The sequence below is a fragment of the Balaenoptera ricei genome, chromosome 2, assembly GCF_028023285.1.
Source record: "Balaenoptera ricei isolate mBalRic1 chromosome 2, mBalRic1.hap2, whole genome shotgun sequence".
In the NCBI taxonomy this organism is placed as follows: domain Eukaryota; kingdom Metazoa; phylum Chordata; class Mammalia; order Artiodactyla; family Balaenopteridae; genus Balaenoptera; species Balaenoptera ricei.
Window position 1 is genome coordinate 142,888,305 of NC_082640.1, and position 27,914 is coordinate 142,916,218.

General features: G+C 38.9%; 1 protein-coding gene across 1 annotated transcript in view; it reads right to left on the reverse strand.

Annotated features, from left to right (window-relative positions):
* The window catches only part of TBPL2 (TATA-box binding protein like 2), a 30,571-nt gene extending 3,617 nt beyond the window's left edge, over positions 1–26,954 (reverse strand). The window contains exons 1-6 of the mRNA XM_059915720.1: positions 26,883–26,954; positions 24,182–24,630; positions 23,306–23,393; positions 21,220–21,311; positions 17,707–17,874; positions 5,760–5,854 (exon numbers count right to left, since the gene is read on the reverse strand). Of these exons, the coding sequence (XP_059771703.1) occupies positions 5,760–5,854; positions 17,707–17,874; positions 21,220–21,311; positions 23,306–23,393; positions 24,182–24,630; positions 26,883–26,936 (946 nt within the window). The 5' untranslated portion in view covers positions 26,937–26,954. The remainder of the gene's footprint in view (positions 1–5,759; positions 5,855–17,706; positions 17,875–21,219; positions 21,312–23,305; positions 23,394–24,181; positions 24,631–26,882) is intronic.
* Positions 26,955–27,914: the final 960 nt, after the last annotated feature.

Genomic DNA, 27,914 nt, shown 5'->3' on the forward strand with positions numbered 1-27,914 from the left:
ATTAGTGGTGGATTCCCAGTAATGATTGCCGGGGATAACCTGTTCTGTCTCTGGCCCACTCACTATTAAGTCTTGCCATTTGTATGCTGCCCTCTGATGTACTCATTTCCAAGAACCACTGACATCTAACTGATTGAGAGTGACCCTTGGTAACAAAGACCCAGCTTCTTCGTCCTTTATGCTGGAAGGAAATAAGTGCGTGAAGTATTTTTCTAAAGCCTCTTTAAACTTCATAAACCTATCATCTGGGCAAGGCATGAGAGCAAAATTTCATCTTTTTGAATGCTAGGGAAAAAAGAAGAAGAGTGGGAGGTAATAACAGCTAACGTTTACACCATGTTTACTGTACGCCAGGCCTTGTTCTTCTGCCTCCTCATAACACTTAGCAGGTAGTTTCTATGGGCACCCGTCTTTTACATATGTGGAAATCAAGGTGGAGAACAAACTCACCCAAGGTCAACACAGCCAATAAATGGTAAAGCTTGGATTCAAACTAGACAATTGGCTTCCAGAGCTCAGCCTCTTAGCCGACACACCTGCTGCCTCTCACCACTAAGAGAGTATTTATCATTCCTTAGCTGACAAGGAGGATTAGGAGGAAGGTGCCCAAAAGACCACACAGGTGTTTTCACAGATATCTAAAGAGCCGGGGGACAGGGTGAGTACGAGAAGATGGTGGGCTCTGAGGCCAGGCATGTGCAGCACGTATAGCTGTTTGACATTGTTAAGGTTACTTGATCTCTCCATTGTCCTCATTTTACAGGTGAGGAGACTGAGATATTAAGTACAGCCTCACAGAGTTAACCAGAACCCACATAAAAGCCCTTACTTAGGGCTTCCCTGGTGGCGCAGTGGTTGAGAATCTGCCTGCCAATGCAGGGGACACGGGTTCGAGCTCTGGGCTGGGAAGATCCCACATGCCGTGGAGCAACTGGGCCCGTGAGCCACAACTACTGAGCCTGAGCGTCTGGAGCCTGTTCTCCACAACAACAGAGGCCGCAATAGTGAGAGGCCTGCGCACCGCAATGAAGAGTGGCCCCCGCTCGCCCCAACTAGAGAAATCCCTCGCACAGAAACGAAGACCCAACACAGCCAAAAATAAATTAATTAATTAATTTAAAAAAAAAAAAGCCCTTACTTATAGTGCCTGGCACATGAGTGCCCAACATATCTTAACTCTATTACGTCTCATCTTAGAAGTGAAAGTTGATGTATTTGCAGTTCATTGTATATTGTTGCAGCAGATCCTAGCTATACTATTCATTTTACCATGGTTTGAGAAAAAGCATTGGTCCTAAATGTCACATCAGCCATAGAAAAGCACCACAGACCTGGAAAAGCAGTGTTAAGCTTGACCCAGGTTCCTTAGCTGTTTGCTGTCTGGGACCATGACAAAGTAGGATAGTAGAGCCTCAGCTCACTTAACCATTCATTCAGATGTAGCCTTAGACATGGTGGCTGCAGCTTTGGCACCTCAAGGGAACAAGACAATTTTACAAGGATAAATTATTTTCAAAGACCCTGCAAACGGCATGTGATACAAAAGTTTCAAATTGCCACCCATTTGTTCTATGTGCATTGGTGTTCTACAGCTTCTACCTAGGGGAGAGCTGGGATCCACTATTTAATACAGTGAAATTCAAAGTGTGTTTGTAATTTCAATACTCTAATACTTTCTAGGCAAAAGTTACCTACCCTTGTTGGGACCTTGATTTTAAAACAGCTCTGCAGAGTCTTGCCATGTTGGACTAGACCATGGGAGCCTCTAGGACTCCACTGGATGCTCTACACGACCATCCCCAGCTGAAGTTCTAGAGTCAAGGCTAAAAGGAGGCCTCGTTGGTCCCTTTCCCCAGGTGTACACCCAAAATTGGGTCCTTGAGTTTTTAACCCCCTTGCAGGTGAAAAGAGTCTAGGTAACTAAGGATAAGGAATAAGGAGCATTTGTCTCTAGGTTTGGAGCAAAAGCAACCTAAGCCATGTTGTTCTAGGTAAAGTACTTTAAGACAATATGGCATAAACAGGGAAAAAAATCTCAGTAGATGGTAATTACTCATATTTCAGTAGTAAGACATTGGCTAGCTTTTACTTCACAATACGTATAAGCAGAAATTTGGATTTCAATTAATACATCTCTTTCCGCCTCTCCACAAACGTGATGATCTATGTCTTACAAGAGTGAAGAAATTTAGCTTTGCCTGTTCTTTGGGCTGAACGCATTAACAAATTTTAAGAGAAGTATACTGTATGGTCTTCAGGACTGTGTGTTGACAATCCTTTACTTTTGTGATTTGAAACTTCTAGCAAATGTGCACATGAAAGTTTTTTTTTTTTTCCTTTTAATTTGGGGTAAGAAAGTTGGTCTGAATTAAGGATATTTAAAGAAACTTGTTCTGGTGTACCTGTAATAGGAACTTAGCCTGTACTTGGCAATTTGCACTTTTAATAAGACAGTTCATAATAATACATAGCACATAGATGAAAGCATCCTTCCAAAGGTCTTGAAGTTTATTCCCTTGAGTAGGGCCTATATTTGCCTCCAATATCTATTCTATTCCATTTATTTTGCAGACTTCTTCCCCTTCCTTCAGAACGTATAGAGGGAAACTTTATGTCAGTCACTAGGAGGTCTTAATTATTCCAGACACTACGTCGGTGGCATCTGAGGAACTGCAGCTTTGCTGTATTCAAAAGGCTCTTGAATTCTGAACAGGCTTTCCCCACTTTGAAGACACATTAGTTATTTTTTAGAGAAAAGAAAACTATAAAACTTACTGAGCGTTCTAAAAGAAGACTTAACAACAGATACTCCATGCTTTTGGATGCTGAGTGATAGAAAGTTTCTCAAATTAATTCAGCTAATGCAGAAATCTCAATTGGTTTTAGATGGGGCAAGATGTTATAAAATTTTAAAGTTTATTTGGAAGAATAAATATTTGAGAGGAGCTAATAAAAGAGAAGTAAACTGGGATATAAAGAGGGGAATAAAGAGGGGAAACTGGCCCTATCAGATATAGAGACCACTAGAATTAAAGCACATTTATAACCACAATATAGTATAAATATAATAGGATTATCATAGCATATTTCTGGAGCAAAGGCAGGACTGGAGAACAGACCCATAAATAAAAATTAAGGTCAAAAGGAGTCATCACAAATTAATAATGAGGAGAACATGTAGTTTTAAGATGTCTAGCTAGCTGTTTGGCGGTGGGGTATAATCAATTTGGCTCTTGCCATATAAACTTGGTATTCATCCTGGTACAGGAGACTAAAATGTGGAAAAAGTCAGACAAAATAAGGCAAAAATAGTAAACTTTAGTAGAATGGTATGGAAAAGAGTCTCAACCATTTACTGCAAGAATTTTAAAAACCTTTATGTAAAAATAAGTCACCTGGAAAAAGTCACAAATAATTACTTTTGATATTATGGTGAACTCATACAAATCCTTAGTGAAAATAAAAACAAAAATAAACAAATGGTACCTAATTAAACTTAAAAGCTTCTGCACATCAAAGGAAACCATAAACAAAACGAAAAGACAACCCACAGAATGGGAGAAAATACTGCAAACAAAGTGACAGACAAGGGATTAATCTCCAAAATATACAAACAGCTCATGCAGCTCTATGTCAAAAAAAACCAAACAACCCAATCAAAAAATGGGCAGAAGATCTAAACAGACATTTCTCCAAAGAAGACATACAGATGGCCAAAAGCACATAAAAAGATGCTCAACATCACTAATTATCAGAGAAATGCAAATCAAAACTACAATGAAGTATCACCTCACACCGGTCAGAATGGCCATCATCAAAGTCTACAAACAATAAATGCTGGAGAGGGTGTGGAGACAAGGGAGCCCTCATACACTGTTGGTGGGAATGTAAATTGGTACAACCACTATGGAGAACAGTATGGAGGTTCCTTAAACTAAAAATAGAACTACCATATGACCCAGCAATCCCACTCCTGGGCATATATCCAGAGAAAACCATAATTAAAAAAGATAATGTATCACCCCAATGTTCACTGCAGCACTATTTACAATAGCCAAGACACGGAAGCAACCTAAATGTCCATCGACAGAGGAATGGATAAAGATGATGTAGTACACAAATGCAATGGAATATTATGCAGCCATAAAAAAGAATGAAATAATGCCATTTGAAGCAACATGGATGGACCTAGAGATTATCATACTAAGTGAAGTAAGTCAGACAGAAAAGGATAAATATCATATAACACTCATATGTAGAATCTAATTTTACAAAAATGATACAAATGAACTTATTTACAAAACAGAAACAGACTTACAGATATCAAAAACAAACTTATGGTTACCAAAGGGGAAATGTGGGGGGTAGGGATAAATCAGGAGCTTGGGATGAACATATGCACATTACTATACATAAGATAGATAACCAACAAGGACCAAGGTATAGCACAAGGAACTCTACTCAATATTCTGTGATATCCTATATGAGAAAAGAATCTGAAAAAGAATGAATATATGTATATGTATAACTGAATCACTTTGCTGTACATCTGAAACTAACACAACATTGTAAATCAACTAGACTCCAATAAAATTTTTAAAAATTAAAAAATTAAAACAATGAAGACATTTAAAAAAACTCAGTAGACAAGAAAGGAATAAGTTATATACACACTACTTACAAAAGATAAAATGCTATTTACAGGATATGTTGAAAAGTGATCAATTTCTAGTTCTGAGTACCAGTGAGGTTAAAGCAGTGAGATCACTTTCACTTATGTAGTTAAAGTTTTCTTTTGTACATTTTTGTTTTGAATGCTGATGAGGTTCGCAAAAGATACTTAAGAGACATTGCTGGTAGGAATGTAAATATGATACAAGAGAACTGTATTGTATTGATATAACCATTTTTAAAACAATTTAGTAATTTGTACTAAGAACCTTAAAAACGGTCCAATTCTTAAACAAAAGTTCCATTTCTGAGCATTTACACTAATAAAATGATCCCACACATAAAAACAGCCAAAGTTTTGTGTCATTTATAAGCAGCAAAGAAACAACATATAAACACCTGACAATGGGAGAATAAGTTTGATGCAACAACATGTTAGAATGGAGGTCGGGAAACTTGGGTCTGCTGGCCAAACCTAGTCTGCTGCCTGATTTTTGTATAGCCTGTGAGCTAAGAATGATTTTTATATTTTAAATGGTTGGGGGAAAAAAAAAAAAAGAAGAAGAGGAAGAAAATTACTTGATATATGTAAATTAAATGAATTACATTAAAATCACACCTCAGAGCCTTTTCCTTTATGTGATGTCTACGGCTACTTTCACAATAAAATGACAGGGTTCAGTTGTTGTGACAGAGACTCTACCGCCCACAAAACCTAAAACATTTTGTATTTAGCCCTTTGCAGAAAAAGATTTGTTGACCCTTCTGTTGGAACACTGTTCAGCAGTTAAAAATCTTCATTAAGAGTTTGTAACAATGAGTTAAGCTACGTATGTTATAATGTTAAAAGGCAGGATGTAAAGATGAATATACATATCAAAGTGACATAAAAACATGGAAAAAAGTTATACTGTTTGACTATTGGGACCAATGGATGAAGCCATCTTTCTTTCTACTTTTCATTTTTCTCCCAGGTATTCTAAAATACCAAGAATTGCTTTATAATAGTGAACAAAGCTATTTAAAAGGTAAAGCAAAGCACACACATAGCTATTGAATTTTATGAAAGTCAGAATCTTAGAACTTACCTGTCAACACAACTTTTCCAGATACAAAGATAAGCAACACAATTCGTGGTTTTACCATTCTGTAAATAAGGCCAGGGAACAGTTCAGGTTCATAACTGTTAAGATATAAAAGAAAAAAGTTAAAAATAGCACTATTCAACTACTTTCTCATAATATTCGAGACCCAGTACCCACAAGCAGTTTTCAAAAGCTGTTTTACCAAAAACCTTTTGACCATCTTGATAAAAGCAGCCTTGAGTGGCCTAGGTAATTTCTGTGGCAGTCAAGAATAGAATTCATTTTTGGTCATAATATTTTTCCAAGTGAAAGTCATTTCACTTGGAAATGAAATTAAAAATAGAAATTAAGCTATAGATCAAGGTAACTTAGGACATCAGATCTAATGTTTTAAGATCTTGTTAGTTAAATGTTCTCCATCTGTCAAAAAAAGTCTATCAATAAAAATACATAACACATTTTCCAAATTTTCCAAGTTCCACAATAATGAGCACATTTTGTATGTATTTATAAACTGCTAAAGTTAACATTTTTAGTGGATAGAACCTAAAAAAATTTCTAGACCACTGTAACTTGTCTTTGGACAGATGCTGTATAAAGAAAGAAAACTAAACCATCCCAAGTTTTAAAAATTCAGGATTTGTTCCTATACATAGTAACTCACTCATATTTACTACTAAATGTAAGCTGGTTTCTCTGAGGAACAAAGGATGATTGGGCTAAGAACTGCTTCCCCACACTCCACCACAGAGAAGAGGAGAGATTCCTAGAAAGGCCTGAGGAGCTTACAAAAAAGAAGTCAATAGTTAAGAAGAAGTTGATTAAATAAAACTATTCTCAAAACAATGGCTAATGGAGATATAAGAAAATGAAGAAAGCTGAGAAATGGAGCACTATATAAAATACACATGAATTTTTGCACTTAAAGGGTGAATCCAGGTCACATAGAAAAACTCCATTCCATTCTGCAATGAATAAGACCCATACCACAGCAGATGTGAAACTTCTTATTAGCACCAGCAAGATGTATCACAGTGGTGAGGCTACCTATCTGAAGTATGTGGAGGTCATTATGGGTGGACATGTCTTCCTGGGACATCACGCTATCTTACTGCAGAAAGCCTGTCAGGACTTCTACCCATGAACCACTTCTGGACACTGGGGACACAATGATAGTAGCTGGAGCCCTGGGAAACTTCTATGGGAACTACAAGGTTCGAGCCAAGAAAGTGAAGTCTGGGGCACAGAAGAAATATTTCCATCTAATCTTCCAGCCAAATCTTATGACACTAAAAGGGAAAAGAGAAAATAAAAGTCTTTGGTATGTAAATACCTGTAAACTTCCCTAGACTGGGAAAGGAAACAGACATCTAGGTCCAAGAAGCACAGAGACTTCCAAACAGGATCAACCCAAGAGGACCACACCAAGACACACTGTAATTAAAATGGCAAGAACTGGGACTTCCCTGGTGGTCCAGTGGTTAAGAATCTGCCTTCCAGTACAGGGGATGTGGGTTTAATCCCTGGCCAGGGAACTAAGATTCCACATGCTCTGGGGCAACTAAGCCCACGCACTGCAACTAGAGAGGCCTTGTGCCGCAACTACTGTGTCCATGCGCTGCAACTACTGAGCCCACGCACTCTGGAGCCCGCATGCCACAACTAGAGAAAAGCCCACGCACCACAACAAAAGATCCCACGTGCCACAACGAAGATCCTGTGTGCTGCAACTAAGACCTGATGCAGCAAAATGAATATATAAATAAATATTTTTTAAAATGGCAAAAATTAAAGATAAAGAGAATATTAAAAGCAGCAAGGGAAAAGCAACAAGTTACACAGAAGGCAACTCCAATAAGGCTATCACAGCTGACTTTTCAGCAGAAACTCTGCAGGCCAGAAGGGAGTTGCACAATGTACTTAAAATGATTAAAGGGAAAAAGCTACAACCAAGAATACTCTACCCAGCAAGGCTGTCATTCAGATTTGATGGAGAGAGCAAAAGTTTTACAGACAAGCAAAAGCTAAGAGATCAGTACAACCGACCCAGCTTTACAAGAAATGTTAAAGGAACTGCTCTAAGTGAAAAAGAAAAGGCCACAACTAGAAATGTGAACATTATAAAAGGAAAAAGCCCCTGGTAAAGGCAAATATACAGTAAAGGTAGTAAACTAACCATGTACAAAGCTAGCAGGAAGGTTAAAAGACATAAGTAGTAAAATCATCTATATCCACAATAAGTAGTTAAGGAATTCACAAAAGAAAAAGATGTAAAATATGATGTCAAAACCAGTAATCATGGGGGGGAGGGGAGTAAAAATTCAGGGTTGTTAAAATCCATTTGAACTTAAGAGATCAACAACCTAAAATAATTATGTGTGTGTGTGTATTGCTATATATAAACTTCATGGTAACCACAAACCAAAAATCTATAATATCAATAGATACACACAAAAAAGAGAAAGGAATCCAAACATAACACTAAGGATAGTTATCAAATCACAGGAGAACAAAAGGAAGAAGGAACAGAAAAGACCTACAAAAACAACCCCAAAGCAATTAACAAAATGACAATAAGAACATACTTATCAATAATTACTTTATGGGACCTAATGAAACTTAAAAGCTTTTGCACAGCAAAGGAAACCATAAACAAGACAAAAAGACAATCCTCAGAATGGGAGAAAATATTTGCCAGTGAAGCAACTGACAAAGGATTAATCTCCAAAATATACAAGCAGCTCATGCAGCTCAATATCAAAAAAACAAACAACCCAATCCCAAAATGGGCAGAAGACCTAAATAGACATTTCTCCAAAGAAGATATACAGATTGCCAACAAACACATGAAAGGATGCTCAACATCACTAATCATTAGAGAAATGCAAATCAAAACTACAATGAGGTATCACCTCACACCAGTCAGAATGGCCATCATCAAAAAATCTACAAACAATAAATGCTGGAGAGGGTGTGGAGAAAAGGGAACCCTCTTGCACTGTTGGTGGGAATGTAAATTGATACAGCCACTATGGAGAACAGTATGGAGGTTCCTTAAAAAACTAAAAATAGAACTACCATACGACCCAGCAATCCCACTACTGGGCATATACCCTGAGAAAACCATAATTCAAAAAGAGTCATGCACCACAATGTTCATTGCAGCTCTATTTACAACAGCCTGGACATGGAAGCAACCTAAGTGTCCAGAAACAGATGAATAGATAAAGAAGATGTGGCACATATATATAATGGAATATTACTCAGCCATAAAAAGAAACGAGATTGACTTATTTGTAGTGAGGTGGATGGACCTAGAGTCTGTTTTACAGAGTGAAGTAAGTCAGAAAGAGAAAAACAAATACCGTATGTTAACAAATATATATGGAATCTAAAAAAAAAAAATGGTTCTGAAGAACCTAGGGGCAGGACAGGAATAAAGATGCAGACGTAGAGAATGGACTTGAGGACACGGGGAGGGGGAAGGGTAAGCTGGGACAAAGTGAGAGAGTGGCATGGACATATATACACTACCAAATGTAAAACCGATAGCTAGTGGGAAGCAGCCGCATAGCACAGGGAGATCAGCTTGGTGCTTTGTGACCACCTAGAGGGGTGGGATAGGGAGGGTGGAAGGGAGATGCAAGAGGGAGGAGCTATGGGGATATATGTATATGTATGGCTGATTCACTTTGTTTTAAAGCAGAAACTAACACACCATTGTAGAGCAATTATACTCCAATAAAGATGTTAAAAAAATAATAATACTTTAAATGTAAATGGACTAAATGCTCCAATCAAAAGACACAGAGTTGCTGGACTTCCCTGGTGGTGCAGTAGTTAAGAATCCACCTGCCAATGCAGGGGACACAGGTTCAAGCCCTGGTCTGGTAAGATCCCACATGCCACGGAGCAACTAAGCCTGTGTACCACAACTACTGAGCCTGTGCTCTACAGCCCATGAGCCACAACTACTGAGCCCATGTGCCACAACTACTGAAGCCCACATGCCTAGAGCCCGTGCTCTGCAACAAGAGAAGCCACCGCAATGAGAAGCCTGCACACCACAACAAAGGGTAGCCCCCACTCGCCACAACTAGAGAAAGCCCATGGGCAGCAACGAAGACCCAACACGGCCAAAAATAAAATAATAAATAAATAAATTTATTTAAAAAAAAAGACACGAGTTGCTAAATGGATACAAAAACAAGACTTGTATATATGTTGCCTACAAAAGACTCACTTCAGATCTAGAGACACATACAGACTGAAAGTGAGGGATGGAAAAAGATATTCTATACAAATGGAATCAGAAGAAAGCTAGAGTAGCAATTGTTATATCATACAAAATAGACTTTAACACAAAGACGGTTACAAGAGACAAAGAAGGGCATTACATAATGATCAAGGGATCAATCCAAGAAAAAGATATAACAACTGTAAATGTATATGCACCCAACATAGGATCACCTAAATACATAAAGCAAATACTAACAGACAAAAAGAGAGAAATCAACAGTAACACAATAACAGTAGGGGACTTCAACACCCCACTTACATCAATAGGCAAATCATCAAGACAGAAAATCAACAAGGAAACACTGGCCTTAAATGACCCATTAGATCAAATGGACTTCATAGATATATATAGAACATTCCATCCAAAAGCAGGATAGGGCTTCCCCGGTGGCGCAGTGGTTGAGAATCCACCTGCCATTGCAGGGGACACGGGTTCGATCACTGGTCCAGGAAGATCCCACATGCTGCGAAGCAACTAAGCTCGTGTGCCACAACTACTGAGCCTGTGCTCTACAGCCCGTGAGCCACAACTACTGAGCCCGTGTGCCGCAACTACTGAAGCCCACGTGACTAGAGCCCGTGCTCCACAATGAGAGAAGCCACTGCAATGAGAAGCCTGCGCACCGCAACGAAGAGTAGCCCCCGCTCGCCGCCAACTAGAGAAAGCCCGCGTGCAGCAACGAAGACCCAACACAGCTGAAAATAAATAAATAAAATTTAAAAAACAAAAAAACAAAAGCAGGATACACATTATTTTCAAGTGGACATGGAACATTCTCCAGGATAGATTACATGCTAGGCCACAAAACAAACCTTGGTAAATTTTTAAAAATTGAAATCATATCAAACATCTTTTCTGACTACAATGCTATCAGACCAGAAATTACAAGGAAAAAACTGCCAAAAACACAAACATGTGGAGGCTAAACAACATGCCACTAATCAACCAATGGATCACTGAATCAAATGGATCAAAGAAGAAATTTTTTAAAAAATACCTAAAGATAAATAAAAACACAATGATCCAAAATCTATGGGATGCAGCAAAAGCAGTTCTAAGAGGGAAGTTTATAGCAATACAAGCCTACCTCAGGAAACAAGAAAAATCTCAAAACAACCTAACCTCACACCTAAAGGAACTAGAAAAAGAACAAACAAAACGCAATGTTAGAAAATTTCCTGGTGGTCCAGTGGTTAGGAATCCATGCTTTCACTGCCAAGGGCCCAGGTTCAATCCCTGGTCAGAGAACTGAGATCCCACAAGCCATGCAGCACAGCCAAAAAACAAAACAAAAAACAAAAATACTCCCAAAACAAAAAATCCAAAAAAAAAAAAACCCCAAAAACAAAAAAATCCCCAACAAACAAACAAAAAACCCAAAGTTAGTAGAAGAAAGGAAATCATAAAGATCAGAGCAGAAATAAATGAAATAGAGAGTAATGAAACAGTAGAAAAGATCAATGAAACTAAGAGCTGGTTCTTTGAAAGGCTAAACAAAATTGATAAACCTTTAGTCAGACTCATCAAGAAAAAAAGAGAGGGTGCCCATATCAATAAAATCAGAAATGAAAAAGAAGTTACAACTGACACCATAGAAATACAAAGGATCATAAGAGATTACTATGAACAACTATATGCAAATAAAATGGACAACCTAGAAGAAATGGACAAATGGACAAATTCCTAGAAATGTACAGTCTCAAGACTGAATCTAGAAAACATGAACAGATGCATTACCAGTAATGAAATTGAATCAGTCATTAAAAAAACTCCCAAAAAACAAAAGTCCAGGACAAGATGGCTTCACAGGTGAATACTACCAAACATTTAGAGAAGAGTTAACACCTATCCTTTTCAAACTATTACAAAAAACTGTAGAGGAAGGAACACTTTCAAACTCATTCTACAAGACCAGCAACACCCTGATGCTAAAACCAGACAAAGATATCATACACATACACACACACACACACACACACACACACACACACACACTACAGAAAAATATCACTGATTAATATGGATGCAAAAATCTTCAACAAAACATTAGCAAACCAAACTCAACGTACATTAACAGGATAATACACCATGATCAAGTGGGAATTATTCCAGAATGCAAGGATGGTTCATTGTCTGCTAATCAATCGTGATAACCACATTAAAGAATGAAAGAATAAAAATGAAAGACTTAAAGGATAAAAATCATATGATTATCTCAATTATGCAGAAAAAGCTTTTGACAAAATTCAATATCCATTAATGATAGAAACTCTCCACAAAGTGGGTAGAGAGGGAACATACCTTAACATAATATGTTAACAATGTATGATAAGCTCACATCTAACATCACATTCAACGATGAAAAGCTGAAAGCATTTCCTCTAAGATCAGGAACAAGACAAGACAAGGATGCCCCTTCTCGCCACTTTTATTCAACATAGTATTAGAAGTTCTAGCCACAGTAATCAGATAAGAAAAATAAATAAAAGGAATCCAAATTGGAAAGGAAGAAGTAAAACTGTCACTGTTTGCAGATGACATGATACTATACATAGAAAATCCTCAAGCCACCACCAAAAACTACTGGAGCTCATCAATGAATTCAGTAAAGTTTCAGGATGCAAAATTAACATACAGAAATTTGTTGCATTTCTATACACTAACAATGAACTATTAGAAAGAGAAATTAAGAAAACGATCCCATTTACCATTGCATCAAAAAGAATAAAATATTGGGACTTCCCTGGCTGTCCAGTGGTTAAGGCTCCATGCTTCCAATGCAGGGGGCGTGGGTTCAATCCCTGGTTGGGGAACTAAGATCCCACATGCCATGTGGTGTGGGAAAAAAAAAAAAGAATAAAATACCTAAGAATAAATCTAATAAAGGAGGTAAAAGGCCTGTAGTTGGAAAACTATAAGACACTGATGAAAGAAATTGAAGATGACACAAACAGATGGAATGATATCTTGTGTTCTTGGATTGGAAGAATTAGTATTGTTAAAATGACCATACCACTGAAAGAAATCTACAGATTCAATGCAATCTCTATCAAAATACCAATGGCATTATTTCACAGAACTAGAACAAATAATTCTAAAATTTATATGGAAACACACAAGACCCCGAATAGCCAAAGCAATCTTGAGAAAGAAGAACAGAGCTGGAGTTATCACACTGTCTTCAGACTATACTGCAAAGCTACAGTCCTCAAAACAGTATGGTAGGGCTTCCCTGGTGGCGTAGTGGTTGAGAATCTGCCTGCCAATGCAGGGGACATGGGTTCGAGCCCTGGTCTGGGAAGATCCCACATGCTACGGAGCAACTAGGCCCGTGAGCTACAACTACTGAGCCTGCGCGTCTGGAGCCTGTGCTCCGCAATGAGAGGCCACGATAGTGAGAGGCCAGCTCACCGTGATGAAGAGTGGCCCCCGCTTGCCGCAACTGGAGAAAGCCCTCGCACAGAAACGAAGACCCAACACAGCCAAAAAAATAATAAATAAATAAATTTAAAAAAAAACCAGTATGGTACTGGCACAAAAACAGAAATATAGATTAATGGAACAGGATAGAAAGCCCAGAAATAAAGCCATGCACTTACGGTCAGTTAATCTACAACAAAGGAGGCAAGAATATACAATGGGGAAAAGACTGTCTCTTCAACAAGTTGTGCAGGGAAAACAGAAAACTACATGTAAAGAATGAAATTAGAACGTTCTCTAACACTATATACAAAAATAAACTCAAAGTGGATTAAAGATCTAAATGTAAGACTGGAAACTGTAAAACTCCAGAAGAAAACATAAGCGGAACACTCTGAGATAAATTATAGCAATATTTACTTTGGATCTGTCTCCTAAGACGAAGGAAACAAAAGCAGAAATAAATGGGACCTAATTAAACTTAAAAGTTTTTGCACAGCAAAGGTAACCATTGAGAAAACAAAAAGACAACCTACTGAATGGGAGAAAATATTTGCAAATGATATGACTGATAAGGGGTTAATGTCCAAAATATATAAACAGCTCATACAACTCAATATCAAAAAACAAACAACCCAGTTAAAAAATGGACAGAAGACCTGAATAGAAATTTTTCCAAAGAAGACATGCAGATGGCCAACCAGCACATGAAAAGATGCTCAACATCACTAATCGTCAGAGAAATGCAAATCGAAACTACAATGAGATTATCAACTCACACTTACCAAAATGGCTATCATCCAAAAGTCTATAAATAACAAATGTTGGTGAGGTTGTGGTGAAAAGGGGACCCTTGTACACTGTTGGTGGGAATGGAAATTGGTGCAGCCACTGTGGAAAACAATATGAAAGTTCCTCAAAAAAACTAAAAATAGAACTACCATACAATTTGGCAATTCCACTCCTGGATATACATCCAAAGAAGATGAAAACATTAATTCAAAAAGATATATGCACCCCAAAGTTCACAGCAGCATTATTTACAATAGCCAAGATATGAAAGCAACCTAAGTGTCCCTCAACAGATGAATGGATAAAGAAGATGTGATATATGTACACAGCAGAATACTACTCAGCCATAAAAAAGAATGAAATTTTGCCATTTGCAACAACATGGATGGACTTGGAGGGTATTATGCTAAGTGAAATAAGTCAGAGAAAGACATATACTGTATGATAACACATATGTGGAATCTAAAAAATACAACAAACTAGTGAATATAACAAAAAAGAAACAGAATCACAGATACAAAGAACGAACTATTGGTTACCAGTGGGGAGAGAGAAGGGGTGAGGGGCAAGACAGAGGCAGGGGATTAAGAGGTACAAACTACTATGTATAAAAGAAATAAGCTACAGGGATATATTACACGGTACAGGGAATATAGCCAAAATTTTATAGGAACATTAAATGTATAATCTATGAAAATTTTGAATGACTATGTTGTACACCTGAAACATATAATATTGTAAATCAACTATACCTCAATAAAAAATAAATACATACATACATTAAGAAAAAGTCTTTGGTATGTAAATCATGGTGAACTGCTTTTGGCTTTCAGAACCATGGTTTTAAGGTACCAGCATGATGAACTCTCAATCAGAGATTTACTTCATTTTATTTACTCTCTATCTCATTTCAAAAGAAGGTTGAGGCAGAAAAAAAAAAGAGGTTTTGGTTAGAGATGCAGAACATTTCATGAAGATCAAGAACAACAAACAGGTGCCAATCTCTTGGGCCAACCCAACTGTTCAAGTCTCAGTTTAAATGTCATTTCCCTTAAGAAGTCTTCCTTGACCTTAACACCCCCCCATTACATTAATTATCCTGATTGATGGTGCCAAAACACGCCAAGGGGTGTTCACCTTCATAGTTACATTTCATTATTGTCTTTGGTTTCTGTTTTCCCTTTTAGACTGTGGTTCCGTAAGGGCAAGTGACCATGGCTGTACTGACTGTCACTGTCACCATAGCATCTGCTACACAGATTTTACTCATTTAAGAAATATTTAAGATATCTTTCATTTAAAAATTGAATGGAAGGGAGAAAAATGCTCAAGGAAAACAAAATAATTATGGCATAGAAAGATTGATGGAGAAGGTGCCCAGAAACAAGGGAGACATTCGTATTATCGGATGCTGATATAGATATTTGTAGAATCAGGGGAATTAAATGAACTTGAGGTTTTAACATAAGGCAAACTTGACCTGATCATTGTAAGTGATACGTTGCCATGGTTCCCCACAGGGCTACAGGCAATTAAAGAAAGTCCTCATTTTAAAGACACAAACCTGCTGAGAAAGAGATGTTTTAATGCCCCAATGTCACAAATACACACATTGGAGTTGTAATCCATAACCTAAGGATGGAGAGCATTTGGGGGAGGCAAGAATGAGACTAGAAAGAGGTATCTGTAAGAGTACAAAGCAAGCTTCCTGACCAAATTTTTTTAAAAGATGGATGAGATCATAAAACTGGCTTAGGAGGAAGAAAAAACAGTGATGGACCCACCCCAAGTGACTAAAAGCAGTGCATCTGATGAATTCTCATCTTGCCCTACTGACAATTTCATCTTTCAGAGGTAGAAGTAGTGACAAGGGGCACTCCCACTCCAGATTTAAATCTGACCTACAAAGAAGACAATCTTGGTGAAGAAGAAATGAAATCTGAGAGGAATTCCACACATCGTTTTAGAGCCCTAAATGTCCAGAAAGGGGAATGCTAAGTCTAATATAGACATGTACCCTAGAATTGAGGCAGACATCTTTCCCATGTTCGGAAAAAGTTGGTTCAAAGAAAGATAGACAGGAGGTGCAAGGTTGAAGATCTGAAAGATAAGATGGAGCATGTGTTGAGAGACTCTTAAAAATGAAGGATTTACTATGAATCTATGAGTTATTCCAAGATTGAAGAAAGAAAAGGACAGATAAAGAGGCAATATGTCTTGCATGGGGGACTTACCAATGAACTCAATGGGTACCTCATAGGCACTTAATAAGCCTATGCTGAAAAAAACTGATGCAGAGGAAAAAAGAAAATATAATCAAGGGGAAAATAAATATTGCCTGAAAAGTATCATAAAAGCTAAATCTCAGAATGAACAAATTTTTTTGGAAAGTTAGGGGAAGAAAAAGGCAATTTTTAACTTCTGTCTAGGTCATGTCTCAAAGGAGAGCTAACAAATGTCAGCTCACAAATGTTAGAGAAAGCAGAGCTAAATGATCCCTCTCTACTCTATTAAACAGAATGATTGCTCAAAGGCAAAGGGAAGGAAAAGTAGAAGGAAAGGACTTCAGTTCAAGCTAGATCATGAACATTTAAGAGCATCTGTGATTCTAAGGCAGTTCGAGTGCCCTGGCCCAAGTGTATATCCCAAGGGGTGGTGGCATTTGGTGTTTGTCAGTCACCCTCCATCACGGCTCTCTGAGGGCCTGGGCAGGCTGGGAGAAGCACCGAAGCAGCTGAGGGAGGAGGAGGAGGAGCATTTGCTGTTGAGATGGAAAGTTACATTTGAAGAAGCCAGGTAGGCTAGAGATACTCCCAGAGGAATATGAATCCGTGAAAGAAGAAACTATAGTGGGGGGCTACAGCTACACACCGAAAAAGAAAACCCTTGAACAAACTCAACAGGATGAAAACTAGATAGGATTGTCTTCCTAGAACGTGCTAGGGCCATTCTTTTTTTCATCTTCTTTCCAGCCCTTTCTCCCCTCACCAGCTGTCAGCCCTTCCTACTTACATAATCCATGTCATACCCCTTTCTCTTCCGGCCACTGCCACCACCCCCCCAGCCAGATTTGTTTAGAAATCTATACATCAGGGGGTCTCAAGATGTGGGCCTCTGGACAGCAGCACTGGCATCACCTGTGAGCTTGTTAGAGCTGCAAATTCAAGCAGAATCTCTGCATACCACAGCCCAGGCAGGAATGTGTGTTGATAAGCTGTCCAGGTGATTACTTTGCAATTTAGTTTTGAGAACCACTATTTCAGAAGATTGGACACACATGGTAACCAGTGAGGACTTAGGCATAGCATCTTAACCTTTTCACTTATTATAGTTTTTTAAAAAATTATATTTTCTCTGAAAAAATACATTCTATAAGCAGCCCATAATAGAACTTTAATAACTTGGGAAACTCAAAGTTAAGTTATGCAACAATCATACCTACTGAACTGCTGATGGGTTAGCACCAAACCTTCCAGCCTAATAGGAAATCTCACATCACAGCTTCCAACCATGTTCTGAATTTTAAAATCGAGGAATCTGGCGGGAAAGCCCAGCTTCTGCACCACACGAGCATACTTTCTTGCTGCAAGTCGAGACTGCTCTTCGCTGGGGAACGGCAAATGTAATTAAAGATGTCTTAATCACTACGACTGCTAACTAGCTGGGCTGTATTCACCCACTTCCCTGATTGTATTTTTAGCATACGTACCATGTTTATCTTTCAGTGTATACTAGGAAGCTATAGACTTTGAGGAGAAGGACCTACCTCCCCTACTTTTGTCCCTAGCACCTAGGAAAGGGTATGGTACAATGTACAGTTGTTGAACTGAATCATAAACAGATTTTTGTCTTCATTTGCCATCTTTCACATGTAAGGTAGTTTTTTCTTTTACTTGTTTTAAGTGTTATTAGGTGAAATTAACTATTCCACTGGTTCTCAAAAAGTGTCCTCAGGCCAGCAGCAGTATTACCACCTGAGAAGTTGCTAGAAATGCAAAGTCCCAGGTCCCACCTCAGACATGCAGACATTCTGGGGTTGGGGCCCAGCAATCTATGTCTTAACAAGCCCACCAGTGATTGTAATGCTCACTAAGGTTTTAGAATCATGCATCTGGTCTAAAGGTGTGTGCCATTTAGATGGGAACAGCAGTAACAAAAATAAGGACACATACATACATAGAAAAAAAAAATCAACACGAGGAAGTAAGTTACGTGCCAACTGAGTGGCACAGATAGGATGCCAGGACTTGGAACTTAATGGGACAAATTATATACTTTAAAAAAAACATGAAAATACCTCAAAATCTGCCCAATGTTGCTCAGGCTTTCTCACGCAATTGTCATTCAACTCATACTCAATATGAGAAAGAAATAGATTCATCCAACTGTGTGGCTATGTTCTTCTAAATGTTTGTCCTACTCCACCCTTAAATCCATGGCAGAGAATGTGAAATTCTGAGATTTGGGGCTTTATTTTTCATTAGATACTTTTCAATGGTCACTACCAAAATAAAAACATTGAGTAGCAGGAGTTGCCAAACAGGGGCAACACCTGGTGGGTGAATCCTATGAATTCCACCCTCTCTTATGGGTTATCCCCATCTTTAAGCTGAAAACCAGAAGTACATTAAAGAAAAGCCAGATTGAACTTATTTGCCTGGACAAAAGGGAGCGAGCAGTAGAGTCTCTTTCCAATCTAGATCTGTCACAACACTGTGCCATTTTCACATCACCTCATTTCATGTTGATTCTCCTCATCCATTACCAACTCCTGAAAAGTCCCTAGCAAGGCCGTGTCCCCAAGATAGCAGTGAAATAAGTGGTTTCCATTTTGAAAAACCACATTTTGCTTTAAATGACCCATTACATCTCCCATAGTGCTAATATTTATAAGGTCAAATTTCAAGAATTTGCATAGCCTTATAGTTTCTTGTATCACACAGAAATTCCCATTCAAACAACTAACAGTTAAAGTCTACATACATTTTCTTGTACAAACACTAGAAAATAGGTTAAGAACCTTGAAATTTCACCACCAGTGGTAATTACCACTGATAAATTTGGCCCCTCTGCATTTTTCTGTGCAAAGGCAGGTATCCTGCACTATGCAAACACTGATTATTACAACTAAAGAGAATACATTTGAATAAATTTTTGGAGATAATTCTGATATCTCTTATACTAACCAAACTTTCACAACTCTCTATCCAAAACTCAACAACCAGATAGATTTGGATAACAAATATCTCTTATAATCTGAACTCACCATCCAAGCTTTCACTATCAGATTTTGGGAACCAAATAAATTCAGATAGGAAAAAAACACTCATGAATCTGTGTGTTCTCCCCTCCCCCAACTTAACATCCTTCCAACTCAATATACTATACATGGCTAAATAATTTTATTTTATGATTTATTCAAAACTGTATTGCTAGAAATTTGTTCCCTCTGCCCGTGTTTTAAACAATGCTGAAATGAACATCCTTGTAGTTATCTTGCAGAGTTGTCCAAAAATGACTTTAAAATGGAGATTTCTAGGTCAAAGGATACACAGATCAACAGAAGAGAAAGCCCAGAAACTTACTCAGACACAGGTAAAGAACTTAACATGTAAAAACAGGTGGAGGAGAAATACAGTAAAATAGATTCTTCTATAAATGTACTGGGACACTGACTGGGCATTTGAAAAAAATTATCTTATATTGAAGTAAAATTCTAGACCTGCTCTGCCCAATATGGTGGCCACTAGCTACATGTGACTATTTAAATTTAAATTAATTAAAATTAAATTAAAAGTTTAGTTCCTCTGTGGTATTAGCTTATTTCAAGTGCTCAAAAGCCACATGTGACTAAAGGCTACCACATTGGACAGCACAGATACAGAACATTTCCATCATCCAGAGAAAGTTCTAGATGAGTCAAAACATTAACCTCCTTTCTTCAATACAAAGCAGGACCTGAAAAAAACCAGAAAAATATATGGAGGTCAATACTTATATCATGTTGTGTGTGGAGAACGCCTTCCTAAGCATGAAGCCAAGCACTGAAACCATAAAGAAAAAAGCTGGATAGACTAACCATACACACAGAGAATTAAATTGCATTGAAAAAAACCCATAAAATACCACTAACATTAATATGGGAGAAGTATTTATGGTATAAAATGGTGAAAATACTTAAATACCAAAAGACAAGTATCTCCATAGAATATTGGGCAAAAGATACAGTAGGTAGTTTATATGCTTACGAAAAGTTAGTCTCACTACTAAATCAAAAGAAATGTGATTAAAACAACTTTTTGCCCATCAATCTGGCAAATATAAAATACAATATTAACACCCACTGTTTACCAGAGAAAATGAACACGAGGTGCATCTCTCGAGCACGGAGAAATTGGTACTATCTTTCAGGAGGATAATTTCCTACTCGTCCTCCAACACTTAGAGGGAAGAGCAGCTCTCCCACTAGTTCTATGGTGAAAGGATCTACATCAGCACAGGGCTACCTCTGCATGAGATCCAGGAAAGACGAGCCTTTAAGAGATGCCTCCTGAGTGAATGCTCAAGCTAGTGGTCAAGAAATGTCTAATTTCCCTCCTTTAAAATGTTCTATCCATTCTTCTGCCTGCAATGAGGAAAATACACAAGAACTACTTTCCCAGGTTTATAACAGGCTTTACCACTACTATAGACTTTTTTTTTTTAAATATACCTTAGAAACAAGTTGTAATAGCCTAGTGAAGCCCCCTTCACTATGGGGGACTGTAAAGTGGGATATAAGTCCGTATTATGAGGCTGAATGTTTTTAACCCCAAATTTGGCATTTCATGAATTTAACTCCTCAGCAAAGTATTTTGCTTCTACGATGTGTTTTAGAACCTTAATGCCACCCTTCCTTGTTTTACATAGTGAATTATCTGTCTGGTAGTGCAGGAGGACAGCTTCTCTTACCTTTTGGCTCCTGTGCAGACCATTTTCCCAGAGCTAAATATGAGGGCTGTGGTCCTGGGCTCTCGGATCCTCATTATGACGGCGGCAAACCTCTACACACAGAAGCCAAAAGGACAATTAGCCTCTGCTAGGGGTTAACACTATTCCAGCTGACCAGCTGAGCTGGACATGAAAACAGTGCTGAATAAATTGAAATTTAATGGGAAAACTAAAAAATGTCTGGGTCTATTCTCCCACGTTAAGGTTAACAAAATGATCATGATTCTAAAATGTACATACTTAGAAAAAACAGGTAAGAATAATAATAGTAAAGCTAAAATTTAAGTACCCGTTATGTTTCAGACCCTATGCTAAGAGCTTTATAGATTTTATCTCATTTAACCTCATGACAGGACTGAGTTGAATCCACTATAATTCCCATTTAGTGCACAGGGAAACGAAGTGGTTATTTAACTTCCAACATTATACAGGAAACAGTGAAGTTGAGATTTAAAACCACGACTATCAGACTCCATGCTTTTTGCTTTGATATACTTTTCTTTCAAAGACTCTTTGAGAAAAAAAAAAGTATGAAGTATGTTACAGCCTTGCCAAGACTCTAGAACGTACTGAAAAGCAGCCAAAATATAGAACAGAATATATATATATTGATAGGCATTCTGAAGATGAATGACAAAAAGTTGATTTGTCAAGCTCTTGCCCGCCATAGTCCTCAATGTGTTCCCCAGGCCGGCAGCACTGGTAAGTCCTCCAAGCGTTGCTGACGCAGGGGAGAGCTGAGAACGACTGGCCTGCCACATCGACTTCCCCCATTAAGCTGGGAAGGAAACTGGGGTGGGTACCATGCAAGACTAAAGTTCCATGGGTTAGAGCCGCCCCACAGGACAACAGATCACTCCAAGGCCAGACTGGCAATTTCAGATATGAAGTGTTAACAGTAAAAGAACCCTGAGTCAGCACTACACAGAGCCGAGCAAGGACTATTAATGTTTTCTAGGTGTTTCCTAAAAAGGTAGTGCTCTCACCTGGCATTCATTTTGTTAAATTCTTAAGGCAGCTTAAGTGCCAAGTCAGAATTTTTCTGGCTGTCAAGTCCAAGTTTGGACAGATCCTGTATACCAAACTGAGAGAGCTCAGGATGGTGGAGAATAAAATATGCTTAAAATGTTGATTGATCAATAGTGTGGTCCATCATAGCTACAGCCATAAAAATCCTAGCTCATCACTGGGTTTCTGTCCTCATCATAGCCGGCAATGTGAAATATAAATAGGAAAGCTTAGCTGCATTTGGTAACATTCAGGTAACACTTCAGAGGTCAGCAACAACACTACACAACAGGAAAAACAAATACTTAATTTATAAATAGTTGATGTTGGCAAGGTCCTCTGGGTTCCGACTAATATGGCCTTTCTCATCTAACTCCATAAATCCTCCACCACCCAAGATAGTGAACTTTTTCCTAGTAGGGACCAGGCCTCACTCATCTTTGTACTAAGTACAGAGCCCACCAAACTGTTAAATGTTGACTGAATTAACAAATCAACTTCCTAGGTAAATAGACCATTGAAAATGGGATGCCTGGCCTTGGGAGGACACAAAAAAGAATAGATTTTATTAAACTTTGAGGGAAAACAAAAAATCCCTGAATCTTACACTTGAACTTTACACTTTAAACAGTTGAGCTTTCTCAGGTAAGAGAAACTGTAAATGGAAAAATACACAGGTGTCAGGAGATAGGACAAAAATTAGAAAAAATTATTTCCAGGAATATGATGACATTGTAAGAAAGTTAGCATTTCCATAGGTTGAAAATAGTCATACTGAAAGGTTTTTCTGAATGACAAGGGAAAGAACTTTTAGGAACTGCTCAATAATTACTGTATTCAGCACAGAAAATGAGATTATTTTTTATAAGTTCAAAACAGAGAACGAGCCGATTAAACTTGTGTTGCCAAAAGCTTTTCACTAACAAATTTTTTCTTTTTTAAAAATAAAAACAAAGGAATGAGTCAATATCATGATCATATGAAGGAAAGAAAATCTAAATCAAACCTAACTGTGGAAAAAATTACTGGGAAATCTTACCTTTGGGTTATATTCTGCATTTTTTGCATGCAAAGCTATTTTCTTCAGATCCAATTTACAGGCCAGGTTTACAGTGGAAACTATATTCCTAAAGAAATAAGTCAACCTATGTGATGAATTGGGAGATTGGGATTGACATATATACACTAATATGTATATAATGGATAACTAATAAGAACCTGCCGTATAAAAAATAAAAATAATAATTAAAAAAAAGAAATAAGTCAACCTAAGTTATACCAGATATAAAAAGTAAAAAATAATTAAAACGTATTAACTTCCTCATTTCATAGGTTTAGGTGACTTCCTAGGGGGAGAATTATTCTAAATGTGAAATGTATAATAACACGTTTAGTGCTTAAGACTCCTCACTTCCACTGCAGGGGGCGCGGGTTTGATCCCTGGTCGGGGAACTACGATCCCACATGCCACAAGGCCAAACAAGCCAAAAAATAGCTTTTTCTAAAATTTCCTGCCTAGCTGACTAAAATTAAGCTTTAGATCTTTTTCAAAATGTCTCAAAATAGAAATCACAATATCAAATCAACTTGCAAATCAAATTCAATTTTACATCTTTATATCCTTTGTGTTATTCCAACTCCAGCCACAATTTTCAACTAAAGTGCTTTACTATGAACAATACAATCCTTCAAGAATGTGTATACTCACCTTGAACTCCCACTTAGGAGATCAAGAGTTAGTGCTTCATTTTACAGATAACCAAACTGCCTAAAGTCCATTACGAACTAACAAAATCAAGTATAATGACATCTGAAATTCTCTTCCCTACACTATTATCATCCCACTCAGGAATATATTGATGAAATGTGTACTCAGAAGCATCACCCATTTAAAACAACAACAACAACAACTTACTGTAGTTGAGGCACAATTCCAGAACATTCTGAAACAGGGGTCACTGGTGTCATGGGAGTTATGGATGCCAGAGGCAAGGAGTGTGGTTTCTCAGGAGAGGGCTGGGCTGAGTCAGCATCACCAGGGTGGAGATGTGAATGGGAATTTGACCCACCGCTGCTGTTTAAGGCCAGGCCAACGTCCTGTTGGCTGGGTAATGGCAACCTACTTTGCCAACTTTTAGTTTTACAATTTTCTTCAGTTTCATGCTTGCTTCTAATGACAGTCTGGTCTTTATTTTCCTGGGTAAGCTCATCTGGTAGGAAGCTAAGATCCACAGATGAGAAATTGCCAGATGTTACTGTGACTTCTTCAAGCTGTGAATTAAACGTAGTCTCTGGATTGGATGTGTACACATCATAAGGCACAATTGGGCTGAGCAGGGGTGATCTGGGTGGAGCAAGGTCATCCTAGGCCATTCCCAAAACAGACAAACAAAACACAACAAACAGAACATCATGTCACAACAAAGGGATGCCACCTTGGCTGGCAGGCAGTGTGTTCAGAATGAGGCAGTTCGGGTAGCTTATATTCATGCCCTGCTCTTTCCACAAAATATCATTAAAATTCTACTGTAGGGTTACAACACACTTAATGAAAACAGGGAAGTATATCCTAAAATGCAGAAAAAGCATTTTTCATAAAATGTTTTCCCTACTTTGGTTAGACCTGTAGTAAGTTGCCACTCTAAATCCAATTTTGTAACTGAGGCAATTTGGCAACCATGCTCTAAACTGTGTGTACTTTGAAGAGTACAGATTTTCTGTACTCCTTAAGTTGATTTAAAGATTTTTTTTTGGACTTTTAAATTCGTATTTTAAAGAGAAGAGCAGTAAGTAAAGGAAGCTGAGGAGATAGCTTTGAGTGCTGATCAAGCCTCCACAAGGAGCCATCTTCATTCCTTCTAGTCAAAGGAAGGAAAAGAAATCATTCCATTTACATGAATGTACAATAGGGAAAAAGTTATTGAAATTTAAATGGCAAGACTAGTTTAAATCAATGTATTACACTTCCAGTCCAGGGAAGGCTGCTCAACTTCCATTATCATCAACCGAGGGAAAGAGGTGTGCAACTGAGGGAAGCAGCTAATGTAAAATTCATGGCCTTTGTTATGGAAAAAAATCCTTGGTACATATATTACCATCCACTTCACCCAAGTTGCAGGCCTGGATTCTAGATTTTGACCACTGCTGGCAGGATAACCTCACCCCTTAGAAGATCATACTTCTTACAAATGAACAGTCACCAGTGCCTTGTGCTGCATCTTCTCCATGACAAAGCTATTCAGCTAATGTCTGGCTAGATCCTGTTGAATTGTGCTGTTACCACAAGTCCAGCAGATGGCAGGGGTGACTAAATGTTAGAAGAAAACACTTAAGAAGAATGCACTTATTCTCTGGAAATAAGATTTGACCTTATTTCATTTTGAATTATGTTATTAGTCTCTAAGTCCCTCCACCCCCATCCCACAGGTGGGCCCTGAGGGACACTGAGGTGGGGACAATGGCCCAGATTCCTCTCCATTGTTTTTTTGGCCTCTTCTGTTCTAGCCAGAAAAGATTCCATCAGCCAATTTCCACTAAAGCACTAATATCTGCAACTATCAGTGTCTCCCCTCCTTTTTCCCATTATGGCATTTTAGCAGGGGACAAAGCCTCCACCCAAAGAACTAAACTTCAACAAGGAATTTAAGGCAATGGCAACAAGATATCAAAGGGGGATGTTTTACGGCAGTGGAACCCTGACAGCCTCCTTTCGAGAGAATATGCTTACAGAGTATTCCCTGCATCCTTGGTCTTATACCTAAAGAAACTTTTTGTTAAACTGTCTTTGCAGTCATTAACTCATCTTTCTCAGAACCTTTCCAGCGTGGGCTCTCCTTTTGCAATGTTAAACGCTGTGGGACTTCACTATTTCTACCTCATTGCTAATCATTGTCTATTTAAAAATCCGGGGACTTCCCTGGCGGCACAGTGGTTAAGAATCCACCTGCCAATGCAGGGGACACGGGCTTGAGCCCTGGTCCAGGAAGATCCCACATGTCACAGAGCAACTAAGCCCGTGTGCCGCAACTACTGAGCCCGCGTGCTGCAACTACTGAAGGCCGCACCTAGAGCCAGTGCTCCGCAACAAAAGAATCAACCATAATGAGAAGCCCGCGCACCACAACGAAGAGCAGCCCCCCCCCCACTGCAACTAGAGAAAGCCTGCGCATGGCAACGGAGACCCAATGCAGCCAAAAATTAAAAAAAAATAAAAAAAAAAGAATCCGACACCCCCCCCCCCGCAGCCAAAAGTTTTCCCCTTGCTTTTCTTTTTGAAGACTCCTTCCTCTCGTTTCTACAGTTCTTAAATTAAAAAACAAAACCCAAAAAACGTAAGAATCACAAACTGAAAGAAGCCACAGGTGCCTCCAATTTGTATTCATACTAGACCAGGTTCGAGTTCTGTTGGCAACCTTGGGTAAGTTATTTCAACTCTCGAACCTTCTATTTTTTTCAACTGAAAGACGGGGATAATCAAGCCCACCTCCTAGGGTCACTAGGAGTTTTACGAGAGATAAAATGGAGGCAGAATCCTTAGTGCGCAGGACCCAGCGCTCAGCAATGGGGCGGGATGCGGACCCTGACTCTGGGACCGTGGCGGCGGCTTCCAGGCTCACCTGGGCGGCGCACCGGGCCAGGTAGAGCTCCAGGTACGTCTCTTCCCCCTCCATGGACGGAGGGCTCACTGTAGGGGGTTGGGAATCGAAGGAAAGAGCCAGCGCGAATCTAGCTGCCGCTGAGTCCGACGAGGCGCGCGGGGCGCGGAAGCCATTTATCAGCCCGCGGCCGCACGTGGCGAGGCGGGGCCCGGGCCGGGGGCGGGGAGCCCGGGACCAGGGGAAGCCGGGGGCCCTTGCGCCGGGCCCGCACAGTCCACGCTCCTGTCGACGGCACGAGGGGATAGATCCTGAGCCAGGGAGCGGGGTGCGGGGCTCAGCAAGGGGCCCACGGGTCGCGAGCAAGGTAAGGAGAGCTGGGGCTGGGAGGGGAAGACTCTCCTCGCTGGGGTGCTGTCACCACACCCGCCCACAGCTGAGAAGCAACTCGGCCTGCAAATCTGGAGATTTCCTTCCACCTGCGAGAGCTGCCTTTGCCTCCTGCAGGGGAAAAGGTATCGGTGTTCGTAGCATGAAAGGTGAACGAGTTGGACAGTGAGAAAATAAATTTTTTAAAGATAATTTTTTTCTTTTCTTGAGCAGAGCGAGTGGAATTTGAGGCGCTTGACCCAGTCAGGTGTTGCACTTTTATGTCATAATTACTTCTCACTTTCAAATCCCAGCTGGCTTTTTTCCAGTCTCAGAGAATTCAGTCTAAAGCCACACATAAAAGAATGTGTTGCTGCACAGTTAGGGTTGATGCAGCTGAAGAAGGTAATGTAAAACCAAATAATCAGAGGATTTCCCCCTTTTTTGAAATTATTTTAATTTTTAGTGCCTCAGCTTTCATAAGAACTTACATGTGCCGAATGGTTCTATAAATATAATTGATACCTTTTATGTAAGATATTTCAAAATGTACGTGGAGACGCACACATAAAATACGTCTTCCCTTCTAGCCTATACTCTCTGAGAGCAGGGATTTTGATTACTAACCTTTGTGCCTCTGTACCAAGCTCATAGATGATCAATAAAATTTGATCAGTGAATGAA